A 21960-nucleotide genomic window follows, 5' to 3' on the forward strand; every position below is an offset into this window, starting at 1 on the left:
CTGAACTGGAGTTGTATACTGCTGTTAGCCACCAAGCGGGTGCTGACGGCCAACCTCCGGTCCTCTGGAAGAGCAGCCAGTGTTGGTAACTGCTGAGACACCTCTCCAGCCCACCCTTAGCTTCCTGTCCCATGCTCCTTCCTAGTGTCCTTGGCTCCTCACCCTGACCCAACTGTTACCCACAGGAACATCTCTCTGCTCCACTACCTGATCATGATCCTGGAGAAACACTTTCCTGACATCCTAAACATGCCATCGGAGCTACAGCACCTCTCAGAAGCTGCCAAAGTCAAGTGAGCCGTCCTCCTACACGTCCCCATGTTGATGGTCCTGGGAAGTGTTCCTTAGAGTGTATCACACACTGGCTTCCTTCCTCGAGGGCCACTAGGAATGACCAGTGTTTCAGAACATGCTTTTAGTAGAACCAAACAGGAATGATTTGCTCTTAATTCCTTATTTCACAGAAGACTCTAGAAAAGGCCAGCCAAGGACAAAGAGTAAGGAAGTGAGCCATGTATAGAAATAATAAATCTTTTATTAATCTATCTATCTATCTATCTATCTATCTATCTATCTATCTATCATCTATCTATCTATCTCCTATCTGTCTATCATCTGTATATGTGTGTGTGTGTGTGCATGCATATGTGAGTGCAGTGTCTGCAAAGGCCAGGAGAGGGCACCAGATTCCCTGGAGTTGGAATTACAGGCATTTGTGAAACCACAGCAGAAACATTATTAAGCCAGTTCTATTGTGGGCAAATGGAACTTAAATCTAACAGGGAGACAGTATAGAAAACACTCCCTCTGTCTATCCCACCCACGGGAGTAAGGACCCTGGGTTTGTCATACAGCACAATGCCTGAGTGGTCTGAGGGATGGATATAACTCTCTGGCCATCAGTGCAGGCAGAGGAGAATGACCCCCCCCACACACACACACACATACTCAGCCAGTTGGAAGAGCCTTGTGCTCTAATAGACAGGGAACCCACAGCATCTCTTAAGGTAATCAGACTTAAGCTATGGTCTGTGAAAAGCCATCTCCAGGAGAACAAGAAATACTCTTGTCAACAGGTACCAAATGCTACTACTGTGTGTAAGGCACTCTGTGCTATAACAGAATACCTGAAGCTGGGTAATTATAAAAACTAGAAGTTTGATGCACTGTCCTGGAGGATTGGAAGTCCAAGAGCACGGTGCCAGGTTCTGCTTAGCCTCCACTTCATTGTAGTATGGCAGAGAGCATCCCAGGCATACTGCCTTCATGACTGACCTCACTTAATCTCAATGATGTCTCCAAAGACCTACCACCAAATAGTCAACATGTGAATTTGAAGGACACATTCATAGCATAGCATTCTGCTAACTGATGAACATTGCCTAATGGTGTTCAAAAGAAATATACCCAGCCAGGTACCAGGTGTTAGAAACCTTCTGATAGGGCTGGGGAGATGACTCAGTCAGTAAAGTACTTACCCTGCATGCAGGAGGATCTGAGTTTGATCCCCAGGACCCATGTGAATAAAAGCCATGGTGGTCCATGCTTGTAATTCCAGCAGAAACATGCAGATCCCTGGATTCATAGGCCAGGCAGCCTAAGCTACTTGGTGAGTTCCAGGTCAATGAGAAACTCTGTCTCAAGATAAAAGATGGAGAGAACCTGAGTCATGACACCCTGAAGTTATACTTTGGCCTACACATACATGCACATGCATGTGCGCACACACCTCCACACATGTACATATATACACACAAAGACACCTTGAGATGTACAGCATGTTTCTGATCTGGAAAGATTTATGGAACAGAGAGGACATTCTCCCTGCTATTTTATTTAGAAAATATGTTATCTATGTTTTTATTTTATGTGTATGAGAGTATTGCCTGCATGGGTATAAATGCACCTATGTCATGTGATGCCCAAGGAGGTCAGAAGAGTGCCAGGGGTTTGAACCAGCGACCCCCCATGAGGTGAGGATTGGGGATGAGTAAGCACGCCGTTCGCCAGCCCATGCCGCAACTTCCTTTCAGACCTATGCAAGGTGGGGCTTTTAGGTCTCCACAAGAAGAGGATGTCAGATCCCCTGTAACTGGAGTTACATTTGTTAGCCATCATGTGGGTGCTGGGATTTGAACCCCAGTCCTATGCAAGAGCAGTCAGTGCTCTTTAATTGCTGAGCCATCTCTCTGGCCCTCTCCCTGCTGTTTTATAGAAGCACTGACAGGCATCGAGGGAAATGGTTAGCCAGGACCATGTGTCTGTGGCTTAAGCAGGGCTGGGTCTCACAGCCATGAACCCCCATGTCACTGTGCTTCAAGCTGCTCTCTCCCTGAACCATCCTCAGCTCCTCACATCCAGAGCTGACAAGTTCCTTCTTTCCCCTGTCTCCCCACAGCCTGGCTGAGCTGGAGAAGGAGGTGGGCAACCTCAAGAGGGGCCTCCGAGCGGTGGAGGTGGTGAGTCCTCTTTGAGCCTGCTGGTGTGTGTGTGTGTACCGCGTTGCTGGCGGGTCCCTGCTTCTCCGCGTCTCTGTGGGTCTCTGCTACCGGGGCTGGCCCGGTCGGGTACCGCCCCAATTTCACCCGTGCACTTCCTCGAGATGCGAGATCTGTCAGCTGCCGGGTCACGCGGGAAGGTGCGGCGTGGCTAAAGCTGGGTTTCCGTGAGTCGATGATGGAAGGATAGCACCCCCTGGGGAGACTGGATCGTAGGCAGTAAGACACAGGACTCAGCTCTGATCTCAGTGATACAGCCTTTATTCAGTGACTCAGCTCGGCTCCAAGTCTTGGTGATCCAGCTCCAATTATTGAGGGAAAACCAGGAAACTTTATACCGTGGGGGTAGTGGTAAAAAAGCCTTCATCTGATAGGTACTTTGGGGATGCCTCATTTGCGTGTCATGGAAGTGGGCTCCTGCCAGGCTGCCAGACTGCCTGAAAATCACACAGGAAAAGCTGGCAGTTCCAGAGCCATAGGCCATGGCTACTTCAAAAGATGAGTCAGGAAAATGCCAGGAAGGCACCCTGCTGAAAAAGGAGTCTCTGCATTTGAGCCGAGCCCATGGGCTATCCGGACATGAAGAGACTACTTTACACAACAAGGGTCCCCAACAGGTGGGACTATTGGTATAGTGGGCAGAGCCCTTAGGAAAGAATGCTTGGACTACTTGGGACTTAAATTTAGACCTTCAACTAGAAGCCATCCATCTGAGACTGCTTCTGAATCACTGTGCGTGCTGGAATGAACCCTGATACTGTGACATACTCACATTTGATCTTAGTGAATGGGGAGGCTCAGCTGACTACAGGAGGCAGCCCAGAGTATGGTGGGGGTCAGGGGAGGGGCTGCTGTCCTCGCAAAATCCTACCTTAGGTCTCTTCCCTCATGCCTGAACTAGAGGAGGATCTGAGGCCTCACTCACTGATAGGAACTCCAGTGTCTGAACCCACTGGAGCATCAATTGGGGAGCTTTAAAAAGAAGAGATATGTATCTCTTACAGCTCTGCAGGCTGGGAATACAAAGATGAAGATGCCAGCAGATTCAGGGTCCAGTGAGGAGGGCCTGCCTGTTCCTCATGAGCTTCTCACCAGTCTCTCCCTCCCCCCACCCCCATGGTTAGAAAGGGCAAATGAACTTCCCTGGGCCTTTTGTATAAGGCACCAATCCCATTCATGAAGGCTTTGCCCTTGTAATCTAGTTATCTTATAGACATGTCCAACCCATGTGTGAGGGCTACATATGCCCTCTTATATAGAAAAACCTTCCGTTACTATCACCGGATGGTTGTTTCCACATGTCCATGTTGATGGTCCTGGGAAGTGTTCCTTAGAGTGTATACCATGGTCCAGCAGCATATGTGTCAGCTCAAAGCTTTAGAAATTCAGTCTGGGAGCTGGCAAGATGACTCAGTGGGAAAAGGCACTTGTTGCCAAGCCTGATGACCTGAGTTTGATTCCCGGGTTCCACATGGTGGAAGGAGAGGACACATGAGGTCTCTGGCGCGTGTGCGCGTGTACACACACACACACACACACACACACACGTAATTTTAAAATTTTTAAAAGAAATGCAATCAATACATTTTTCACATGGGCACCACACCATGTGGAAATAGATACACACTGCTCCAACAGGAATCTCCATTTCCTGAGAAATCTGCATTTTCAAGGCAGTGCTGCTGGCCAGATTTCAGTCAGCAAGCCAGTGGAGAAAGGACTATAGAAAGTGGTAGGTGGGGGAAGGACCTGGGCCACTGGACTGGCTGACGGCACTTATAGACTTTGTCGCCCTTAGAATTGTGAGCCTGCCTGTTGCCTCTTCCAAAGGCAGGCTCGATATCCTGTGGGTAACAAGGGGCATGTGGTGAGGCCTGAACTGCAGCCCTCTAAGTACCCCTCTCCGTTCTCCTACTCCATCCCCAGGAGTTGGAATATCAGAGACACCAGGTGCGGGACCCCAATGATAAGTTCGTCCCTGTCATGAGTGACTTCATCACTGTGTCCAGCTTCAGCTTCTCAGAGCTGGAGGACCAGCTCAATGAAGCCAGAGATAAGGTACGGGTGTCCCAGCCCCAACTCTGACCCACATTGCTCCTCGACTCACCCATTTCTACCATGGACAGGGGCAATCCCTGAGCCACAGTGCTTCCAGGAAATCCCATCCCCTCCTTCCTCAGGGACAAACATTGACAGTGACATACTGCAGAGTATGGGGTTCGCTTCTCAGATGTCAGACACCACAAATGGTTTTTTAAGGAATTTTGTTTATGTGCACATGTGTATATACACGTGAATGTGTGTGTGGAGGCTAGAGGTCAACCTTGAGTGTTGTTCCTCAGGATCCATCCACCTCGTTTTTTGAGGCAGGGTGTTTCACTCGAACCTGGGGGTCACTGACGAGGCCAGACTGACCAGAAGTCTCAGAGATCCTCCCCAGTGTTGGGTTACAATGGAATATCACTATGCCCAGCTTATTTGGGTACTGGCGATGAAAATCAGGTTATCACACTTATACAGCAAGCACTGCACACTGACTGAGCTACCTACTTAGCCTCACCAAAAGCATTTTGATAATTTCTCTCCCCGCCTACTTTATAGTTTTGCTATACATTTATAATCCACTCAAAGGGGCAAACACTGAGAATCAGAATTTAAGTCACTTGGTCACAGTGGCCCAGTTGGGTGAGCATCCTGAGTGCCCAGCTCAGCCTTGAACTTACTTTCTGGGTCTCCACCTATTTTTCCTATCATCATGCATATGGACCCTACATGTGGGGGGTTCCTTTTAACATGTAGATAATGACTCGGAAGATCTGGAGTGGGGCTGGAGATTCAGCATTTCCAACAAACTCCCAGAAGGTGCCTAGGCTGCTGGTACAAGGAGGACATTTTGGGCAGCAATAGCTCTCCTAGAGGATTTTGTGTAGGTTGAATTAGAGGCCAGAGCACTCACAAAAATCAGAATAGTACACGGCTCAAGTAAATAAAATGAGTCCTTTCTATATATCAACTGTTTAACTCCCACAATAATACTATGACATTAATCTCCATTTAACAGATGAGGAAGTTGAGTCACAGGAGGGCTAAATAAGTCACCCAACAACTAAGTCACCCGACGACTAGATGACCCGTGATGTCACTTTCTATTCTAGCCAGCCTGACCTTAGAAAAGTCTACCCAAGGGCTACATCTCCTGATTCCAAACTACAATATAACTGACTCAGAGGTAGTCATCAGCCAGGCTCCATTCATCTCCCCAGACATCAGCCTTAGGACTTTTCTGGGATAACAGGATAGGGACTTGGGGATTTGGGATTAAGGCTTCCATGTATGAACCTGCTTGGACTGGTCTCTGCTGGAAGGTAGGTAGCCATAGTGCATGGTCCACCCCACTCAGTGATGCGTCTTCCTTCTGGCCCCTTCACAGTTTGCCAAGGCTCTGGTGCACTTTGGGGAGCAGGAGAGCAAGATGCAGCCGGATGAATTCTTTGGAATCTTTGATACCTTCCTGCAGGCCTTCTTGGAGGCCCGACAGGACCTGGAGGCCATGAGGAGGAGGAAGGAGGAGGAGGAGCGGCGGGCACGCATGGAATCCATGGTGAGGGCTGAGCCTGGGTGGGGGCAGAATAGGGCTGGAGTGGGTCTGAATGGGGAGCTACTTGGGGTATGTGAGAAAAAAATAGGGGTTGGGAACACATTAGGAGCTACTATCATCCCTAGGAGAGAGAAACATCGCCTAGCCTAAGGGCAGAAAGCCATGTAAGGTGGGGAAGATTGGGGTGTCCTGGAAGGGCAGAATGCCCCCCTGGTAGTGCCCATCTCAACCTTGAACTTTCTGGGCCTCCACTTGCTTCCCTGTGGTCATGCGTATGGACCCCACATGTGGGCATTCCTTTTAACATTTAGATGATTATGCAGAAGACCTGGAGTGGGCCTGGAGAGCCAACATTTCCAGCAAACTCCCAAAAGGTCAGGGTGGTGGGCAGTGGTAGGTGTCCAATTAGACTGTCCAGGGACCAAGAGGGCTGCAGGCAGTTTGCCTGTGTCCCTGGCAGGCTTCTCTCTTCATCCCCAGTTGAAGGAGCAGCGTGAGAAGGAGAGATGGCAACGGCAGAGGAAGGTCCTGGGGGACAGCGCGCTGGAGGAGGGCGGCGAGTTTGACGACCTGGTGTCAGCCCTGCGCTCTGGCGAAGTTTTTGACAAGGACTTAAGCAAGTTCAAGCGCAATCGCAAGCGATCAGGGAGCCAGGCCCCAGAGGTCACCCGCGAGCGGGCGATTAACAGGCTACATTATTGACCTGGGGACTGCGGTCTGGCCATGAAGCAGGAGGCCTGGAGACAGAGACAGGGAAAGGGGGTTGAGCAGAGGAGGTGGTGACTGAAGCAATTTGGAGCTAGATTTGGAGCCCTGGGCTGGGTCCTGGGGGGCTAGGTGTGGCTTGACCAGGTGTCTCCCCACACTGCCTGCCTCTCATCTCCCCTTTACTTCTTTCTCTCTCCTCTCTCTGTCTGTCTCTCTCTCCCCCACACTCTCTCTTACTCTCTGAGACAGGCCCTGGTTTCAGGGTGAGGGGACCCCTGTCTCTCACACCTCATGTTAGCACAGAACTGTTGTAGATCTGGAAGATTATGGATCTTCCGGACAGTGGTAGGAGATGGTGGGGTGGTACCTGAGAACCAGAAAGAGGCTCCTATCTGAAGATGATGCAATAGAATGGACCCTAGGAGCCAACTTCCCTCTTGGGTAGAAACTAAAGAGGTTTTATATCTTCTAGCAAGATCTAGCCTGTTCCAGAAAACCAAATGTTGAGAGGATGCTACAGGGACCAGGGCCAGCAGGCCATATCAGTGCTTTAATCTAGGGGCCTCTCCCTCCTTCCCTAACCACCTCCACCCCAGTTACTAATCTTCTGTTCCAAAATGGGTTTCTAGAACTCTGGTTCACTACCAGGTATGAGATGGATCTGATAAGCAAGGAATTGGGGGTTTCTAAGAGCCTCCTTCATCACCTCACTTTAGGTTCAGGCATGGGGGCTCTGCCACATCCAGGGTTCACCCCAACCACTGTCCTAAAGAGAGACAGTGACTTGGATTCCCAGTAGCCCCTCACCAGAGGGTAACACTTGAATGCCTCACTTCCCCGGATATCCCTTTCTCTAATACCTCCCCCAAGGCAGAAGCAACGGTGACTTCTGAGTCTCCATCCGCAGGTCACATGGAGCCCCCTGTACCTGGGTGCAGATGGTCTTGCAGAGCTGATCCTGAGGGCCAGAACTGTCCTCTGCATTAATGTGTCACTTTGAGGAAGACATTGAGACTGGGGTTAAGAGCAGGCAGATGCTGGGGAGTTGGGGTGGAGATGGGAGAGAGCAGACTTCCTTGGGTAGGGACTTGTTTCCCACTAGGTGCTCAGCTTGGTTTTTCAATTGGATCGGCATGGGCCTATTCTGACCCTCCTGTCCACACTCACCTTCTGTCATCTTCAGCTGCCCTTGATGGTACTAGTGGGGTGGGACTACTTTATCTGGGGAGGAGTTCTTTGAAATGGAGCAGGGTGAGGTCATCTCTTGAAGCTCTTGTTTTCAGTATATCCCTTTCTCTTCTTGAAACCAGCCCTGATCACCATCCACCAGCCCCTGGCCCTTCTGATCAAATTCCCTGGTTCAGGGTCATTGCCAGGGGACAGGTGAGTGGGGTACTCACTTTTCTAACTGCTTGTCTTCTGTCTTTTTCTACATGAGATTCCTGGGGGTGGGACCACAGTAGCTTCCAGGGTAGAAATGCAGAACTGGTTAGCCTAGCATGTGCGTTGGTTTAGGGAGTAGATACTTGTGTTCTGGAGGGACAGATCTCAGCAAGTGGAAACTGGTCAGTACAGATGTGAAAAAACCATCCCAAGAGAGCAAGAGGAAGACTTCTAGGAGGAACAGCTGCAGAGATTCATCACACCCACCTGCACATCGGAGGCAGGCTCTGAGATGGAGGAGAGGCCAGCAGCAGCTTCCCATCCTCTTCCAAACCGGCCAGGCTGTCAGGGAGCAGGGAACAGGCTGTGAAGGTTCCACCTGTCTGACAGGCATGTTCAAGTCCTGACATTCCCACCTACCATAGAAGACCGGATATGAACAAAACAAGAAGGAAGCTATTTGAAGACACTTTGGATCCTCAGAGAAGCAGAGTCTGGCATTGTTCGGGAGCCCAGTCTCCTCACCCCGCAAAGACTGTTGCCCTCTCTATTTATTATAATTTTCTAAATCTGACCAGTGGCTCTGGTACTACATGCCACTGTAACCAGATTTCAACAGTGCCTTGCACCGTGGACCACTGTGAGCAACTTGGCAGGAAGGGGCTGTGCCCAATGGAGGTGACTGACCTGGTCCTTGATGTTAAGTGATTAAGCCTAACCCCAGTGGTCTACCGCCTCTCCTGACACCTGGGGATCAAATGCTCCAGTTAACTTTGTGCCTGATGTAAAATTCACACTACTCCACCCAACACAATCTTCAGCGACAGTGACTTCCTTCCCACAATGGAAATTTGTCCAGGGAGTGTGGAAGGACATTCTCCAGGTGGGTGGGGAAAGGAGTGGGCCCTCTCCACCCCCTTCCACTGTCCATCAATTGACCATCTCTCCCGCCCTCTACCAGGGGCATCTGCCAACCTTTTGCCAAGGCAGCTCTCATTAGCTGCTGCAGACAAGGCCCTTGTACAAAATCTACAGTGTCCTTTTTACCTGCACCTTTTTTATAAGAATATAATACTAAAAAAATATTAAATCCATACCATCTCCCTCCCCCCAAGCCTGCCTAGAAATGTGTACTTTTTCTATGACTGGACTTGGGTTGTGTTGGAGTAGGCAATCAGTGGTGGCCTGGTCCTACCAGCCTCATGAATGCTGATGCACATTTTCTGGAATGTTCCAAGCCAGGTGAAATTATGTGGATGAATAGTGAACATCGGTGACATAGACTCTTGTAAAGAGCCAGTTGTTAAGCATTTGCCAGTACACCTCAGCATAGGGAAGAGGGGATGCCAGGCCAGGGGCACCAGGGAAGACAGACCTCAAAAGCCCATTCATCTACCCTCCGGTTTCCTTTCCCATCAGATCACAACACTGGTCTTGGTGGTCATAAAGGAGGGAGAGCATGCTGAAGCTGGCCTCACAGCCTTGTTGTGGTCTGCTATAAGCACGTGGGCTAGATTCAAACAGGGCAGAAAAAAGTCCATCTAAGAGAACCCAGCATTTGGGGGGGTGTGAGATCCAAGAGCCTCTAATTCATACACCTGATCCCCAAGAGCTGGTGATTCAGAAAGTAGCTTGGGGAAACCACCACCCCCCTGGCCCCCACCAATTACTTTAGGGTATGTTTCTATACCATTCCCGAGTCTCCCAGGGTGGAGTCTAGAGACTATATACCCCTTGGCCTTTCCAGGGTCTTTCCCTTTCCTTGTGCCCCTAGGGAGTGGGTCTTGGGATGAGGCTGAGTTGTGAGTCAAACGAGAATACCTTGGTGCCCTCCCCACAGACAGTCCTCATTTTTACATCTCCAAAATTAGCTTTCTTTGCACGCTGTGAGGGTGTAGGTAGTCTTCCATGTTCTTCCCTGATATGCACCAGAGTAGAGGTGGGCAGAGCGGCAGTGAGCAGAACCAGGTGGGGTTGAAGGCCGGCATGCGTACTTAGGTCTGTGGCCCATACATGTGCATCCTATTTGAAGAGTGGGCTGGAGGAGGCCAGGAAGCTGGCAAGTCAGTGCTACTGTTAAGCTGAACGCCTATAACTTTGAGAGGCACAGACCCAGCAAAAGGCCACAAGTGGCTCTCTTGGAGGGAGGGTAGAGATGTGGGGACAGGGCAGGGCTGCAGCTTCACAACCCAGGGGAGGCTGGTCTGTGCTGGAGAGAAGCTGGGACAGTCTTCTAACTCCCCAGCTGAGCTATATTGGCCATACTGTGACTCATTCTTTATGCAAGCCTGTGCTTTTCCTCCTTAAGTGGGGTCCTCTGTTTAATGAGCCCTTATTCTCTCCCTAGGGAAGAAGAGAGAACCCCAAATGCGAGGGACTGCCTAAAACTGGTTGTGTGAAACAGCCTCTGTAATAGGGCAAGATTTTGAAGGGCATCTAGTGTCTTTTTCAAGCTCCATTGCCTGAGAGTCCCAAGAGGCATCAAGACCTAAGGCAAGGTCTTCTACATAGGAAGCTTCACACGTTATTATAAATATTATTATGAAAGGGGCAGGGTGATCCTGGATTCCTACTGGTGAAGATATTTGGTGGCAAAATTAAGAATGTATCTTTTCTTTGGGCCCCTTGGGAGATCTGGCCCAAGAGTAGGCGAGGGACAGAAGCTCTAAGCCCGATGGAAATCCCCCCGCTGGCCTCCAGTCTTGCTGATGAGCTTGATCTCCTCCACCACAATGTCCCTGCTGACTGCCTTGCACATATCATACAAGGTGAGGGCAGCCAGGGCAGCTGAGGTCAGTGCCTCCATCTCCACTCCGGTTGGACCCCGGGCCCGGCAGGATGCCTGGATCACCACGGCATGGCGTGTGCTGTCCAGCTCCAGTTGTACCTGAATGTGGTTCAGGGCCACATGGTGGCACAGAGGAATGAGCTGGCTAGTTTGCTTGGCTGCCTGGACTCCGGCCAGCTGGGCTACCATCAGAGCATCTCCTTTCTTCAGCTGGTTCTGCTGGACAAGTTTGAAGGCCACGGGTCCCAGGAGAACCACAGCAGAGGCCACAGCCACCCGCTCTGTGTCTGGCTTCCCACCCACATCCACCATTGCTGCCCGTCCTTCTGAGTCCACATGAGTTAGGTGGTTTGAGGTTGACCTGGGTCCTGAGTGGCCTTGAGCCTGGGACCCTGGGCTAAGGCACTTTGAGTTGGTGTCTGAGTCTGTGTGGGAGTTGTAGTGTCTCAAAGGGGAGACAGACCCCAGCCACTGTTGAACCAGAGAAAGGGTCTTTGGGACACGGAGTCTTTTCCACAAAGTTGCCATCTGGTCAGAGAAATTCCCTCTGGGTTTCAGACACCAAACGAGGAAGGGATGCCAGGAGGAAATGCTCTGACTGGCTGGTGGGGACTCTTGAAGCATCAAAAATATCCCTGCAAGGTAAGAAGGAAAGAGAAAAAACTAAGCCCTAAAAGGAGTCCTTTTTAACTCCTCTCTTCCCCAAAGCCCTCTCTATCCCACCAAGAGTTGTCACTGGGGAAAAGACCAAGCACAGGAAAGAAAACCGAAGTGCACAGAAAAGTCTGCGGCCTTCAGGCCGCGGTGGTGCAGGGTCATGCATGCCTGGGCTTCCCTCACATCTGAACTTTGTTCCCAAAGTTCTCCTACAAAGCACCCGATGATCTAAAGGTTGAAGCCTGGATCAAAGGGACCCTCACTTTCTTAAAACAAGCTAGGTCTCACCCCGAACTACCAATTCTAGCTATTTTTGTATTCATGTTCCCTACGGAGAATGAACCAGTAATCCTGCCATTTTAAAGGAAGATGCCAAGCAAGAGAGTTCATCTACATAAACTGTGAGTCCAACTAGAGGGCACACAAAGTGAGGCTGGATCCAATGTCTAGGGACCCTGGGGGACTCTTGAAAGGTGCTGTTTCTCAAAGGGTGAACAGAGAAGCAATGTCAGGACCATCTGAGAACCCATGAGACATGGAGAATCCCACCACGGTCTTCTCAAATCAGGATCTGAACGAGATCCCTATGTGGTTCATATGCTCATGGGAATCAGAGAAACCCTATCCAAGGCAGCTCTTGCTTTATAGAAACAAGATGAGTCCAGTAACTACACACTTCAGTCGTGACATTCCTTATGAAGCTAATGGCCTCCTAACTTCCACCTTCCCATCATACCCTGAACCTGACCCTAGTCTGTCAGCGGTACAACCTCCTTCGTAGGGGCAGGCCATGAAGGTGGCCCCACTTCTTCCTTTGAAGATGCCTAAGCCCAGATCAAGACCCAGTAGGGGGAATCCCAGTGCTGGAGGCTGGGGTAAGGGAGATGGCCAGGGTTCCTTCCCAATGGGGTGCTTCCTCATGGTGAGCTGCCTCTCCTGCTCTTGGTGGCCAGTGTGCTGGGTGCTCGTTGCGCTGTCTCTGGCCCGCTGCAGCCCAGCCACCCAGATCACTTTGCTTCAAGCCCTGGAGAAAGGAACCCTTGCCCCCAGATTTCCTTGGTGTTTCAAGGGTTCTAGATCTTGGTGTGGCCCAGAGGTCAAAACTTCACCTGCTTTAACTTGGACACTGTGCAGAGCAGCAGTGACCCTCCAAGCTCCTACAGATCTGCCCAGCTCTCCAGGACAGGACACCACCCAGGGCTTTACAAAGAGGAATTTTCACTTGGAGAGATACAGTCTGTGCACATGCTCTGCTCCCTAGAGTTAAGGAATCAGGAAGTTCAGATCCCAGCAACCTCTCCCCTGAACCGATAAACAGCATTAGTAGGGGGCTGCCTCAACTTGTGCCTGGACAAGATACTAATAACACAAAGGTGGACTAGATATATGCACAGATGGTGCCATGTTGCAGAGGGGAAGAGAGGTCTGGGTCTCTGCTGGGAGATTCCAGAGCTGAGCTCTCTAACCAGGGGCTCCCCTCCCAGTGTAGCACTAGTGAAGTGATCAGAGGCTGCAGCTCTCCCTTTGGGGGTGGGGGTTGGTCATGTATTTAGACAGAGGGGGAGCTGTGGGCAGGGAGGAGAAAGTCTTGAAAGGGTAAGAAAAGATGAAGGGGATGAAAAAGGAAAACAGGGTATGAGGCAGGAGCAGGGGTGCCCCCACGGGACCCCCCCAATGGCAAGGGTGAGTGGTTACGTACTGATGGGTCACCCACCGATGAGGATCATGGGCCGGTTCTTCATCTGGGCAATACTGAACATGCCTGGGATAAGGGATGGGGGGAGGGGAGAGAAAAGCAGAGGGGGGAGAGGGGAGGAGAGTTCACTGAAAAGCATGGGTAGATGGAAGTGGTCCGAGGCCTGTGTGCATGCCCTCAGCTACAGGCACCCTGACAAACGCCCTGTGAGGTCACCCAAGGCAGACCCCAAAGAACAATCCGGGGATGCGGGATACCGAGGGCCCAGCCCTCCCTGTCTCCCAAAGACTATGCATGGGAATACAGGGGGTAGTAACAGCTCTTAGCCCAATAAAATAGCCCGGGAGAATTAGACACCCCCCACCCCCCGCCGTACAGCCTATGCCATGCTGATTTTCTCAAAGGACAACTACCACCACATCACTTCAAAGCCCTGACAGGTGGTGGAAACCATGCTTAGACTGGGTAGCCTGGGCCTGGGCTGGCTTTACCCTCTTGCTCCTTCCCAGCCTCCTTTCCACTGACACCAGCCCACTCCCACCTGGTCTCCTCACCCCAGCCCTTACCAGCATGCTGTCGCTTCTTCCTGCCTACCGCTGCTCCAATGATTCTCAATAGCTCTTCCTCAGAGGCCCCTGCCCGCAGGTGGTCCCGCAGAGACACCTCGGAGTTCCCAAAGAGGCAGACCTGCATGGAAGGGGTGGGGAGAGAAAACACACTGCCTCATCCCAGCGCCTCTGCTTCTAACCTCTGAGTAGCTAGCCCTATCCTTCAAGGGCCCCTGAGGGGATGTCAGTGCTCAGACCTCTCACCAAACATCACGTCCAGGCAGGACTCTGGGCCATGAGGGACAGAAGGGACTGCAGAGGCTAGGAAGGGAAGAAGCAAAATCGGACTTTCAAGGCCTGGGTGTGGGTCTAGCTTTGCTCTTTTGGGGGGGGCACAGTGTACGCTAAGAAATTAGGAGCTGGAAAGATGGCTTAGCAGTTAAGAGCACCGACTGCTCTTGCAGAGGACCCAGGTTCAATTCCTAGCACCTACATGGTGGCTATCAATCATCCATAACTCCAGTTAGAGGGAACTCTGATGCGCTCTTCTGACCTCCACAGACATTGCACAATGGGAGCTCTTGCAGCAGGCAATACACTCATATACATAAAATAATAAAATATTTTAAAAATATTAAATAGATGCAAACTCAGGGGGAACGGAGTACTCCACATCCCGTTTCCCATCAGCCCCTCCTGATTCCTCCACATGAGGACACTACTGCCTGTCCTTGCTCCAATTCCAGCCCTGATCCCTGCTCAGCTCTAGCTGAGCAGCTGAGGGACACTGGAGATGACAGCTTTGGGTTGCTGGTTTGCTTGTTTATTGTGGAGATAGACAATCTTTTGTTCAAGTTGCCCTCAAACTCTTGATAATCCTCCTGCCTCAGCCTTCCAAGTGCTAAGATCGCAGGCCTGAGTCACCACACCTGACCACATCTTGTGGTAGTCTGATTTGAGGAAGGTTGAGGTATCTCAGGAAACTCAACAGACCACCCTTCCAGAGAACCTTATAAAGCATCCACTAAGTGCCACCTCTGCATAAGGCACTGTGGACACATGTTTGAGCAGCCTGAGAGGGCTGACTCCTGGCAAAGATGGGACACCATGGGACTCTAAGAAGTGTGGCTCTTCCACCATGCTGAGTGTCTCCTTCCCCCCCCACACACCACCAGGCCTGGGCTCCTCTCTGCCCTTGTGACACTAGGCTGGTCCCCTGTGGACTTTCCTTGTTGGCTCCCCTGAACTGGCTTCTGCCTGGGAGATGAGGAGGGAAGGCTGGGCTTTCTCTCCCCATTTCTCCATCTCTGGCAGCAGTAGCTTTCCCTCCACGGGTGAAGTCTTAACCCTCTTTCCTCAAGGCTGAAACCTCACTGAGCCCCAGTGATGTCACTTCCCCCTGCCTGCCTAGGTGGGGACAGCTGTCCCTTAGTAGTTTCTTTATTCCTACTGATCACTCCCACCTTGCATCTCCCGCAGAGACCCTGATGGACAGACACCACCTGCAGTCCCTGTCACTTCTGTCTCCAGCTCAGGAAAACCTGCTGTCCTCAACATTCCACTGGAATACTGTATATCAAATGCACCCAAACCTAAAACACCCACACCCCCAGTTCTAAACACACTGAGGGCCCAGCAGCCCCAACACTTTCTCTTTCTCCTCCGTACACACCAAGTTCTCCAAATCTTCCCTCTAGTATTTTTCTTCTGTATATGTATTTGTGTGTGTGCACAGGTATATATGTGTGTCACATACATGGAGGCCAGAGGTCAGCATCAGGTATCTTCTTCACTCACCAACCTGTTTTTTGGTTTTTTTTTTTGAGACAGGGTCTTTCACCAAACCTAGAGCTCATGAACTTGGCTAGACTGGCTGGTCTGTGAGTTTCTGGGGTTCTGTTTCTACTTCCCCAGCACTGGGTTCCCTGGTTGGTTGGGAATCCAAACTTTAGTCCTCATGATTTGTAGCATATACTTTTCTGACTGAGTCATCTCTCCAGCACAAACTTCCCATCCTTGCCTCCCACTTTTATAGATCTGGATGGTTGCTGAACAATCAATGAATCATCTTAAGTTCAAATCTAACAAAGATGGGGACTGTGCCCCCCTCTTGTACAGAAACCTCACATAGCTCCCTGCTGTTAGAACACTTTCTGAACCAAAGCTTTCTCCATCGTGGTAGCCTCAGGTCTGATTTTAATTAGTATGAACACCAATGCCACCCACTCTTTAAGGTTCCTGAGGTCCAAGGTACTCCTCTGCAAGGCCCACCATCCTCTCTACCAGCACAGGCATGCACAGGACAAAGGACTAGTGTGTCCACCTGGAACATGCCAATCAGCCATGAGTAATGGATGCTGGCTGGTTTCAGAGCTGAGCCCCTGGCTGGGTAGAAAAAGCCAACCAGAACAGCACAATGGACACCTATCCTTCATCCCTCCCCTCTGAGTGCATGGACTGCTGCGAAGACACCCATAAACCAGGAGCCATGACTGAAGGAACCAGATAACTGCAGCAGATGCTCCCAGGTTCCCCTGCATTGACTACCCTGTGTGCTCCACTGACCTCACAAATCTCTGGTGGGAACTGGGTGGCAATGCGTCCTCATGGGGGTGCGGGTGCACACTCACCTTGAGGTTCCCATCAGCTGTGATGCGTAGCCTGTTACAGGTTCCACAGAAATGCTCCGACATAGATGTGATGAAGCTGATCTGACCCCGGAAGCCAGGGATCTTATAGGCCTAGAACAAGGACAGTGGAAGGGATGAGGTAGGCTACTGAGCCCCAAGCTCTCCTTCCCTGATGTCAGGACCCCTTCTTCAGCCCTCTTCCTGTGTGATAACCAACCCATGAGTTCCCTGGCTTTGCCTGGCTTGCCCTGGAGTACACCCACTATGGATACAGACACCTGTGAGAGACCCTGTGAAGGAGAGGGACAAGCACTGCCCCCAATCACCTGCTGGAGCACGGCCCTTGATGTTACTTAGCTCTGCCCACCCAGGCCCAGTCTGCTCCCTCCAGGAAGCAGGGCACTGCTGAAACCCACCACCCCAACTGCTGTACCCCACCAACTCTGGTGGAGGCAAGACTGTCCCCAGCCCTGGCCTCCAGCTCCCTAACCTTGGCTGTGCTGGATTCCTCCTCTGGCAGCTTCACCAGGCCTGGCCACTGCTGTCTAATGGTGTCCAGCATCTCCTTGTAGCTGACCATCTTCTTGAAGTTCCACTTGTTGCCTGTATTTGGTTATGGGTGGCAGGGGGAGCTCTTGAACCAGAAATGAAGGGGGCCCTGCCCAGTGCATCAAATCACATCCACGCTTGACTCTGAGGATGCCCCACCCCCTTCCACCCCTCCCATCCTCTCTGGGATTAGAGGTACCCCACTCAGCCCCATCCTCTCCCATCCCCTCCACACCCTTGTCACCGACCATCAAAAGGCATGTACTCGATGAAGCGCACATCCAGGGGGAGGCCCTCAGTCAACGCCACAAAGTTCAGGAGCTCGTCCTCGTTCAGGCCTCGCATCACCACACAGTTCACCTGGTGGGGGAACAAGGGGACCGTGAGGGCCATAGGGGCTGTCCCCACATGTCTGATGGGGATGACCTTTGGGGATGTGGCACTTGTTGAGGACTAAGTCCTTGCCTCTTGCCACGCAGTGCTCCCGCAGTTGGGGTACTCCATGAGGATCACTGCTTTTCTACCAGGGAGGGGGTGGGACTGGATGCAACTGGGGAAGAAGTGGTAGGAGGTCCACATCCACAGGATGGGCTAAGAGCTATCAATGGGCCAGGTGTCATGGTCCCCCCACCAGGGCTAGGGAGGAAGGCAGGAGTCAGCAGGGGTGGCCAGCTCTCACCTTCACAGGGTTGTAGCCCAGTTCGATGGCCTTGTGGATGCCTTCCATGACCTTGTGGAAACCTGTGCGGGGGGTAGAGGGAAGAGTAATGATTCAGGAACCCTCTTGGGCAGTGCCAGAGCCCTGTGGAACAGAGCCTGACAGACACCTAGCCCAAAGGATGGCAAGAGTCTTAAGTCATGACCAGACAGCAAACATTTCAGGTTATACAAGCCAAGAGGCAACATCCACTTTCTGTGTGGGTATATGACATGAACACTTTTTGAAAAAACTAATTCCAAATATAACATTTTATTTTTGTGGGAACGTGAGCGGAGTTGTGTACATGTCCATGTGTGGGTGGGTGTGGAAGTCAAAGATATCCTTGGGCATCGTTCTCAGGATCTGTCCATGTTCCCTTTTTAGTGAAAAAAAAAATTTGTTTTGCCTTTCACTTTGGGATGTGAAAGGGCACTGTGGGTGGGCCCACTGTTGTGCTGTTCTCTCCTGTCTTGTCTCCTTCCCTGGCACACAACTCAGGGGACAGTGCTCAGATGATGGGCTGTGAGCTGGAGTGGGAGTGGGGAGACATCAGCTTGGGCTGAGCCACAGAGGGCAGAGAGCGCAACACAGACCGTCATCCTGTGCCAGCCCCATTGTACCTACTCTCTGCAGCTCTTCCCAGACCATACTGAGTAAACATTGGGCGGTTGAGAACGCACCAGAGAGGGAGGGAGACTACATTCTACAAGGTGGAGTGTGAGGATTCCAGCAGGGCCTCAGTTTCCACATCTAGACAGGGCAAAGGCTCAGCTAGATCTTGGGTCGGTTTCCTGGGAAAGCTAGGGGTGGGATCAGGGGTGGGTCACATTAGCTCATTAGCATGAATATGGCTCCAGGCCAGATCCAGCTAACTGCCTGTTTTTATACAGCCTTGCAGCCAAGAATGGATTTTATAGATAACATTTGTAATCATTAATGATTGGGAACATGAACTGTGACCCCAATTACACAAAATAGTATTACTGAAAAATACCACCATTCCTCTAGTCTATTTATAGACCTGTATTATCTGAAGTATATGGGTCTAGGGAGATAAATGCTTGCTGCCCAAGCATGGAACTCTGAGTTTGGTTCCCAGGACTCATATACAAAGCTGGTCATGGTGTTGTGCTTGGAATCCTTACCCAGGGAAGGTGGAGACAGATGGCGTCCTGGGGCTTCCGGCCAACCAGCCTAGCCTAACCAGCAAGCCCCGACCCAAGTGAGAGATCCCCACATGTACACCCACCCACCCACACTTTTACAAAAATAAAATAAATAAAAACTAGACTGTTATACTTTGAATTTGTGGAGCAGTCCTTTGCAAAGGGAGGAGCCTCAGCTTGTGTTTCCTCAGTATATGAAAAGGTAAAAATAGAGCTGCAAACCAGGGCCGGAGGGAAAGAAGAGGATGGTGCAGTTGGTGTTGATGCTGTTCTCAAAGAAGAGGGTGGAGAAAGCTGGCTTTCCCTAGCATCCCTCTGTCCTTCCGGAATCCTCAATGATAGACCACCTATACCTCCAAAATCACAGGGTACCCTGCTCCAACAGGGAGCCCATGGCCAAGCGAAACAAGGGTCCAACCTAAGAAGACCGCAGCTCCAGGCTGGCTCTACCCATCCATCTTGGTGGACCCTGAGGTCACCACACAGGAGGCAGGTGTGAGAATGTTTGGAGCAGGGTGTGAGAAAAAGAGGCTTATATCCATATGGCACAGGGATGACTGCAGGGGCTGCTGAGGACTCTCCCTGGCAGTGCACAGGGTGGATACTTCCACCCCAGCTGACCCATATTTCCTCATCACTCACTACGGAAGATTAACTTGGCAAGTTTGCCAGTGATTATCTGTTATTCTAGAAACCTCTCCATCCTGGGAAAACTAGCAACAGGATCTAGCTCATTAGCATCAACCCCAAAAGACAAATGGACATTTGGTTAAGGAATAAAAAACCTAGGCACATCTACAGTCTAGACATCAAGAGGAAGTGGCCAGTGCCCCTCCCCTCCATGTAACCCCAGCCACCAGAGCCATGGGAGGATCACACCCCAGCCTGGCTGTGGTCACCTTTCCTTCGGACGATGAACTCAAACTTGGCAGGCACCAGTGTGTCCAGGCTGATGTTGATGGCACTAAGCCCTGCCTGCTGAAGCTTCGGCAGCAGCCAGGCCAAGTTGATGCCATTGGTGGTGACACCGATGGTTCTCAGCCCTTCCAGCTGATGCAGTTGGCCTGGAGAGACAAGAAGGTGTTAGACTGCCCTGGGTGAGGCTGGGAGAAGGGCCAGAAGGCAGCACTCTTGGTCTAAAAGGGTAGAGGGAAAGGGGGCTCTGTGACCTCTGTTAATGAGGCTTAGTAGCAGTGTGAGAATAAAAACCATGATAAAAATAACCAGCAGATGAAGCACTGGGTACTTGCCCTGGACTGTGTGAACACGGAGGGCTTTACGCAGGTCAACTCACTGAAGCCTCAGAACGCAGAGTGGAAAAGAGGCCTCAAGATATGAAGGAAATTACTTAAAGTCACAAAGCTAGTGAGAACAACTGAGGGGCTGGACAGGCTGCTCAGTGGTTAAGAGCACACACTGCTCTTGCAGAGGACCCTAGTGTGATTCCCAGCACCTACACTGGGCAGCTCACACCCATCTGTAACTCCAGTTCCAGGGGATTCAAAACCTTTGGCCTCTTTGGGTGCCTGCATTTATGTGCACAGACTCACACACATGCTTAAAAAGAAAATAAACCTTTTAAAAAAGAAATAGTTAAGATTTAAGTCTGTACATAAGGTCTCTACAGTCAACAGCACAGATCCCATGACTCTGTATTCTAGAAACAAATGAACAAGAAATGGTTAAATTAAGTGTCAGTCGGCAGTCCATTCCACCAGACATCTCTAGAAATAACACAAGGTTTAGAAACAATCTCTACAGTGAAGCTTCCATGTGTAACAGGGGGCGATGAACACAGAAGGTCACAATGGGCCAAAGTGTAGAGAATAAGAGACTTCAGTGCGTGTTTCCCTGGACAGGACTCTTAAATTAAATCTCACCCACCCATGGCTCAGGGACCATTGTGGAAGACCGGGTGAAAAGGTTGTAAGAGCCAGGACTGGTACATGACCACAAGGAAACAGAGTGTTCCAGGCCTCTGGAACTTGCTCATATTAACTTACAGCAATGGCGTCAGGATGCACAAGACCATGCAAACTCAGTCAGACAAAAACCCAGCATAGAACAGGGGAAATGGACAGCATTTCACTACAGATTTAACATATTCATTAACATACTCCAGAGCAAGAGTACATCTCTGTCACAGGTGGGTGCAAGTTTCTAGGTTCACAGTTGAGTTAACACAGTTATACAATATTGAACTCAGTATAAGCCCTGTAAGACATAAAATTGAATGAGTTTTTTAACATTTAAAAAAGATCTCCATTTCATTTTAGAATATATTGTTCCTTGCAGAAAGACTAGCCTGTGTGTTGTGTGAGATTGGAGTTGTTACAGAGAAACAAGTTAGCTAAGCAGTCATGACCCTCAGAGGAGACTAAGAAGTAGAGTTCTGGAAACTTGGGTGCCTGTTTGTGAATGAATAGAAATGGCTTTAAAAAAAAGAAATTTGATACCTGTGAAATTAGTAAATCTTGGAAAAGTTCACTTTCTAGCTAGCTGCACCATTTTGCACTGAGGCATTTTTTAAATCTCTTTTCGTATGTATATTTCATATAGAACATCCCAAACAACCTTATTCATCTTTATACCTGCTCCCAAATGGCACTGTCCCATGATCCCCACCCCCCACTGGAGCCTATATATTCTGTCATCCCTGGTGCTGTCCACTGTGTTATCAGTGCCCCCAGCCATTACCCAGTACTCGTCCATCTGTTGAATCTAGTCAGACTATCTAGAGGTTTTTGTTTTAGGAGGGTCAGCTATTCCTCTTCTAGCAGCAATCAGTTGTCAATATTCCTTTAGATAAGATTGGGGTCTGCTGTTCATTTTCCCAGTTGTATGCTGGGTTACTATCTGGGAGTCCCTTTGGTCACCCTGGCCAACAACTCAAAAGAAGGTATCTCCTATCTGGCATTGTTCCTTGTTATGTAGCCTTTAGCTATGGATATGGGCTCTTAAGGAATTATATTGGCCCCTTTAATCTTTGGTTATACTTTCCTTTTGGGTGTTTAATGCCATATAATTGGCCCAGATAAA

The 21960-nt window shown here is 50.3% G+C and overlaps 2 protein-coding genes and 1 non-coding gene across 7 annotated transcripts in view; 2 read left to right on the forward strand and 1 right to left on the reverse strand.

Annotated features, from left to right (window-relative positions):
* Daam2 (dishevelled associated activator of morphogenesis 2) overlaps positions 1-9301 on the forward strand; it is a 129042-nt gene extending 119741 nt beyond the window's left edge. The window contains 5 exon segments of the mRNA XM_029565843.1: positions 186-293; positions 2399-2459; positions 4425-4556; positions 5929-6099; positions 6577-9301. Of these exon segments, the coding sequence (XP_029421703.1) occupies positions 186-293; positions 2399-2459; positions 4425-4556; positions 5929-6099; positions 6577-6798 (694 nt within the window). The 3' untranslated portion in view covers positions 6799-9301.
* Positions 9302-9581: 280 nt separating this feature from the next.
* Positions 9582-9713, forward strand: LOC115071233. Its single transcript, XR_003850333.1, has one exon. It is a non-coding gene; the product is annotated as a small nucleolar RNA SNORA61 (small nucleolar RNA).
* Positions 9714-9965: 252 nt separating this feature from the next.
* The window catches only part of Mocs1 (molybdenum cofactor synthesis 1), a 33363-nt gene continuing 21368 nt past the window's right edge, over positions 9966-21960 (reverse strand). For 3 of the 5 annotated variants that reach the window (XM_008837917.3, XM_029565845.1, XM_008837919.3), the window contains 8 exons: positions 19821-19985; positions 17735-17796; positions 17304-17415; positions 16997-17109; positions 16507-16617; positions 13895-14015; positions 13347-13394; positions 9966-11610 (listed from right to left, as the gene is read on the reverse strand). In XM_008837917.3, the coding sequence (XP_008836139.1) occupies positions 10853-11610; positions 13347-13394; positions 13895-14015; positions 16507-16617; positions 16997-17109; positions 17304-17415; positions 17735-17796; positions 19821-19985 (1490 nt within the window). In that variant the 3' untranslated portion in view covers positions 9966-10852. Of the gene's footprint in view, positions 11611-13331; positions 13395-13894; positions 14016-16506; positions 16618-16996; positions 17110-17303; positions 17416-17734; positions 17797-19820; positions 19986-21960 lie in introns of all 5 variants that reach the window. The other 2 variants (XM_008837920.3, XM_008837918.3) reach the window with 2 other exon arrangements.

This window comes from Nannospalax galili, unplaced genomic scaffold (assembly GCF_000622305.1).
Source record: "Nannospalax galili isolate Female #2095 unplaced genomic scaffold, S.galili_v1.0 scaffold1318, whole genome shotgun sequence".
Classification (NCBI taxonomy): domain Eukaryota; kingdom Metazoa; phylum Chordata; class Mammalia; order Rodentia; family Spalacidae; genus Nannospalax; species Nannospalax galili.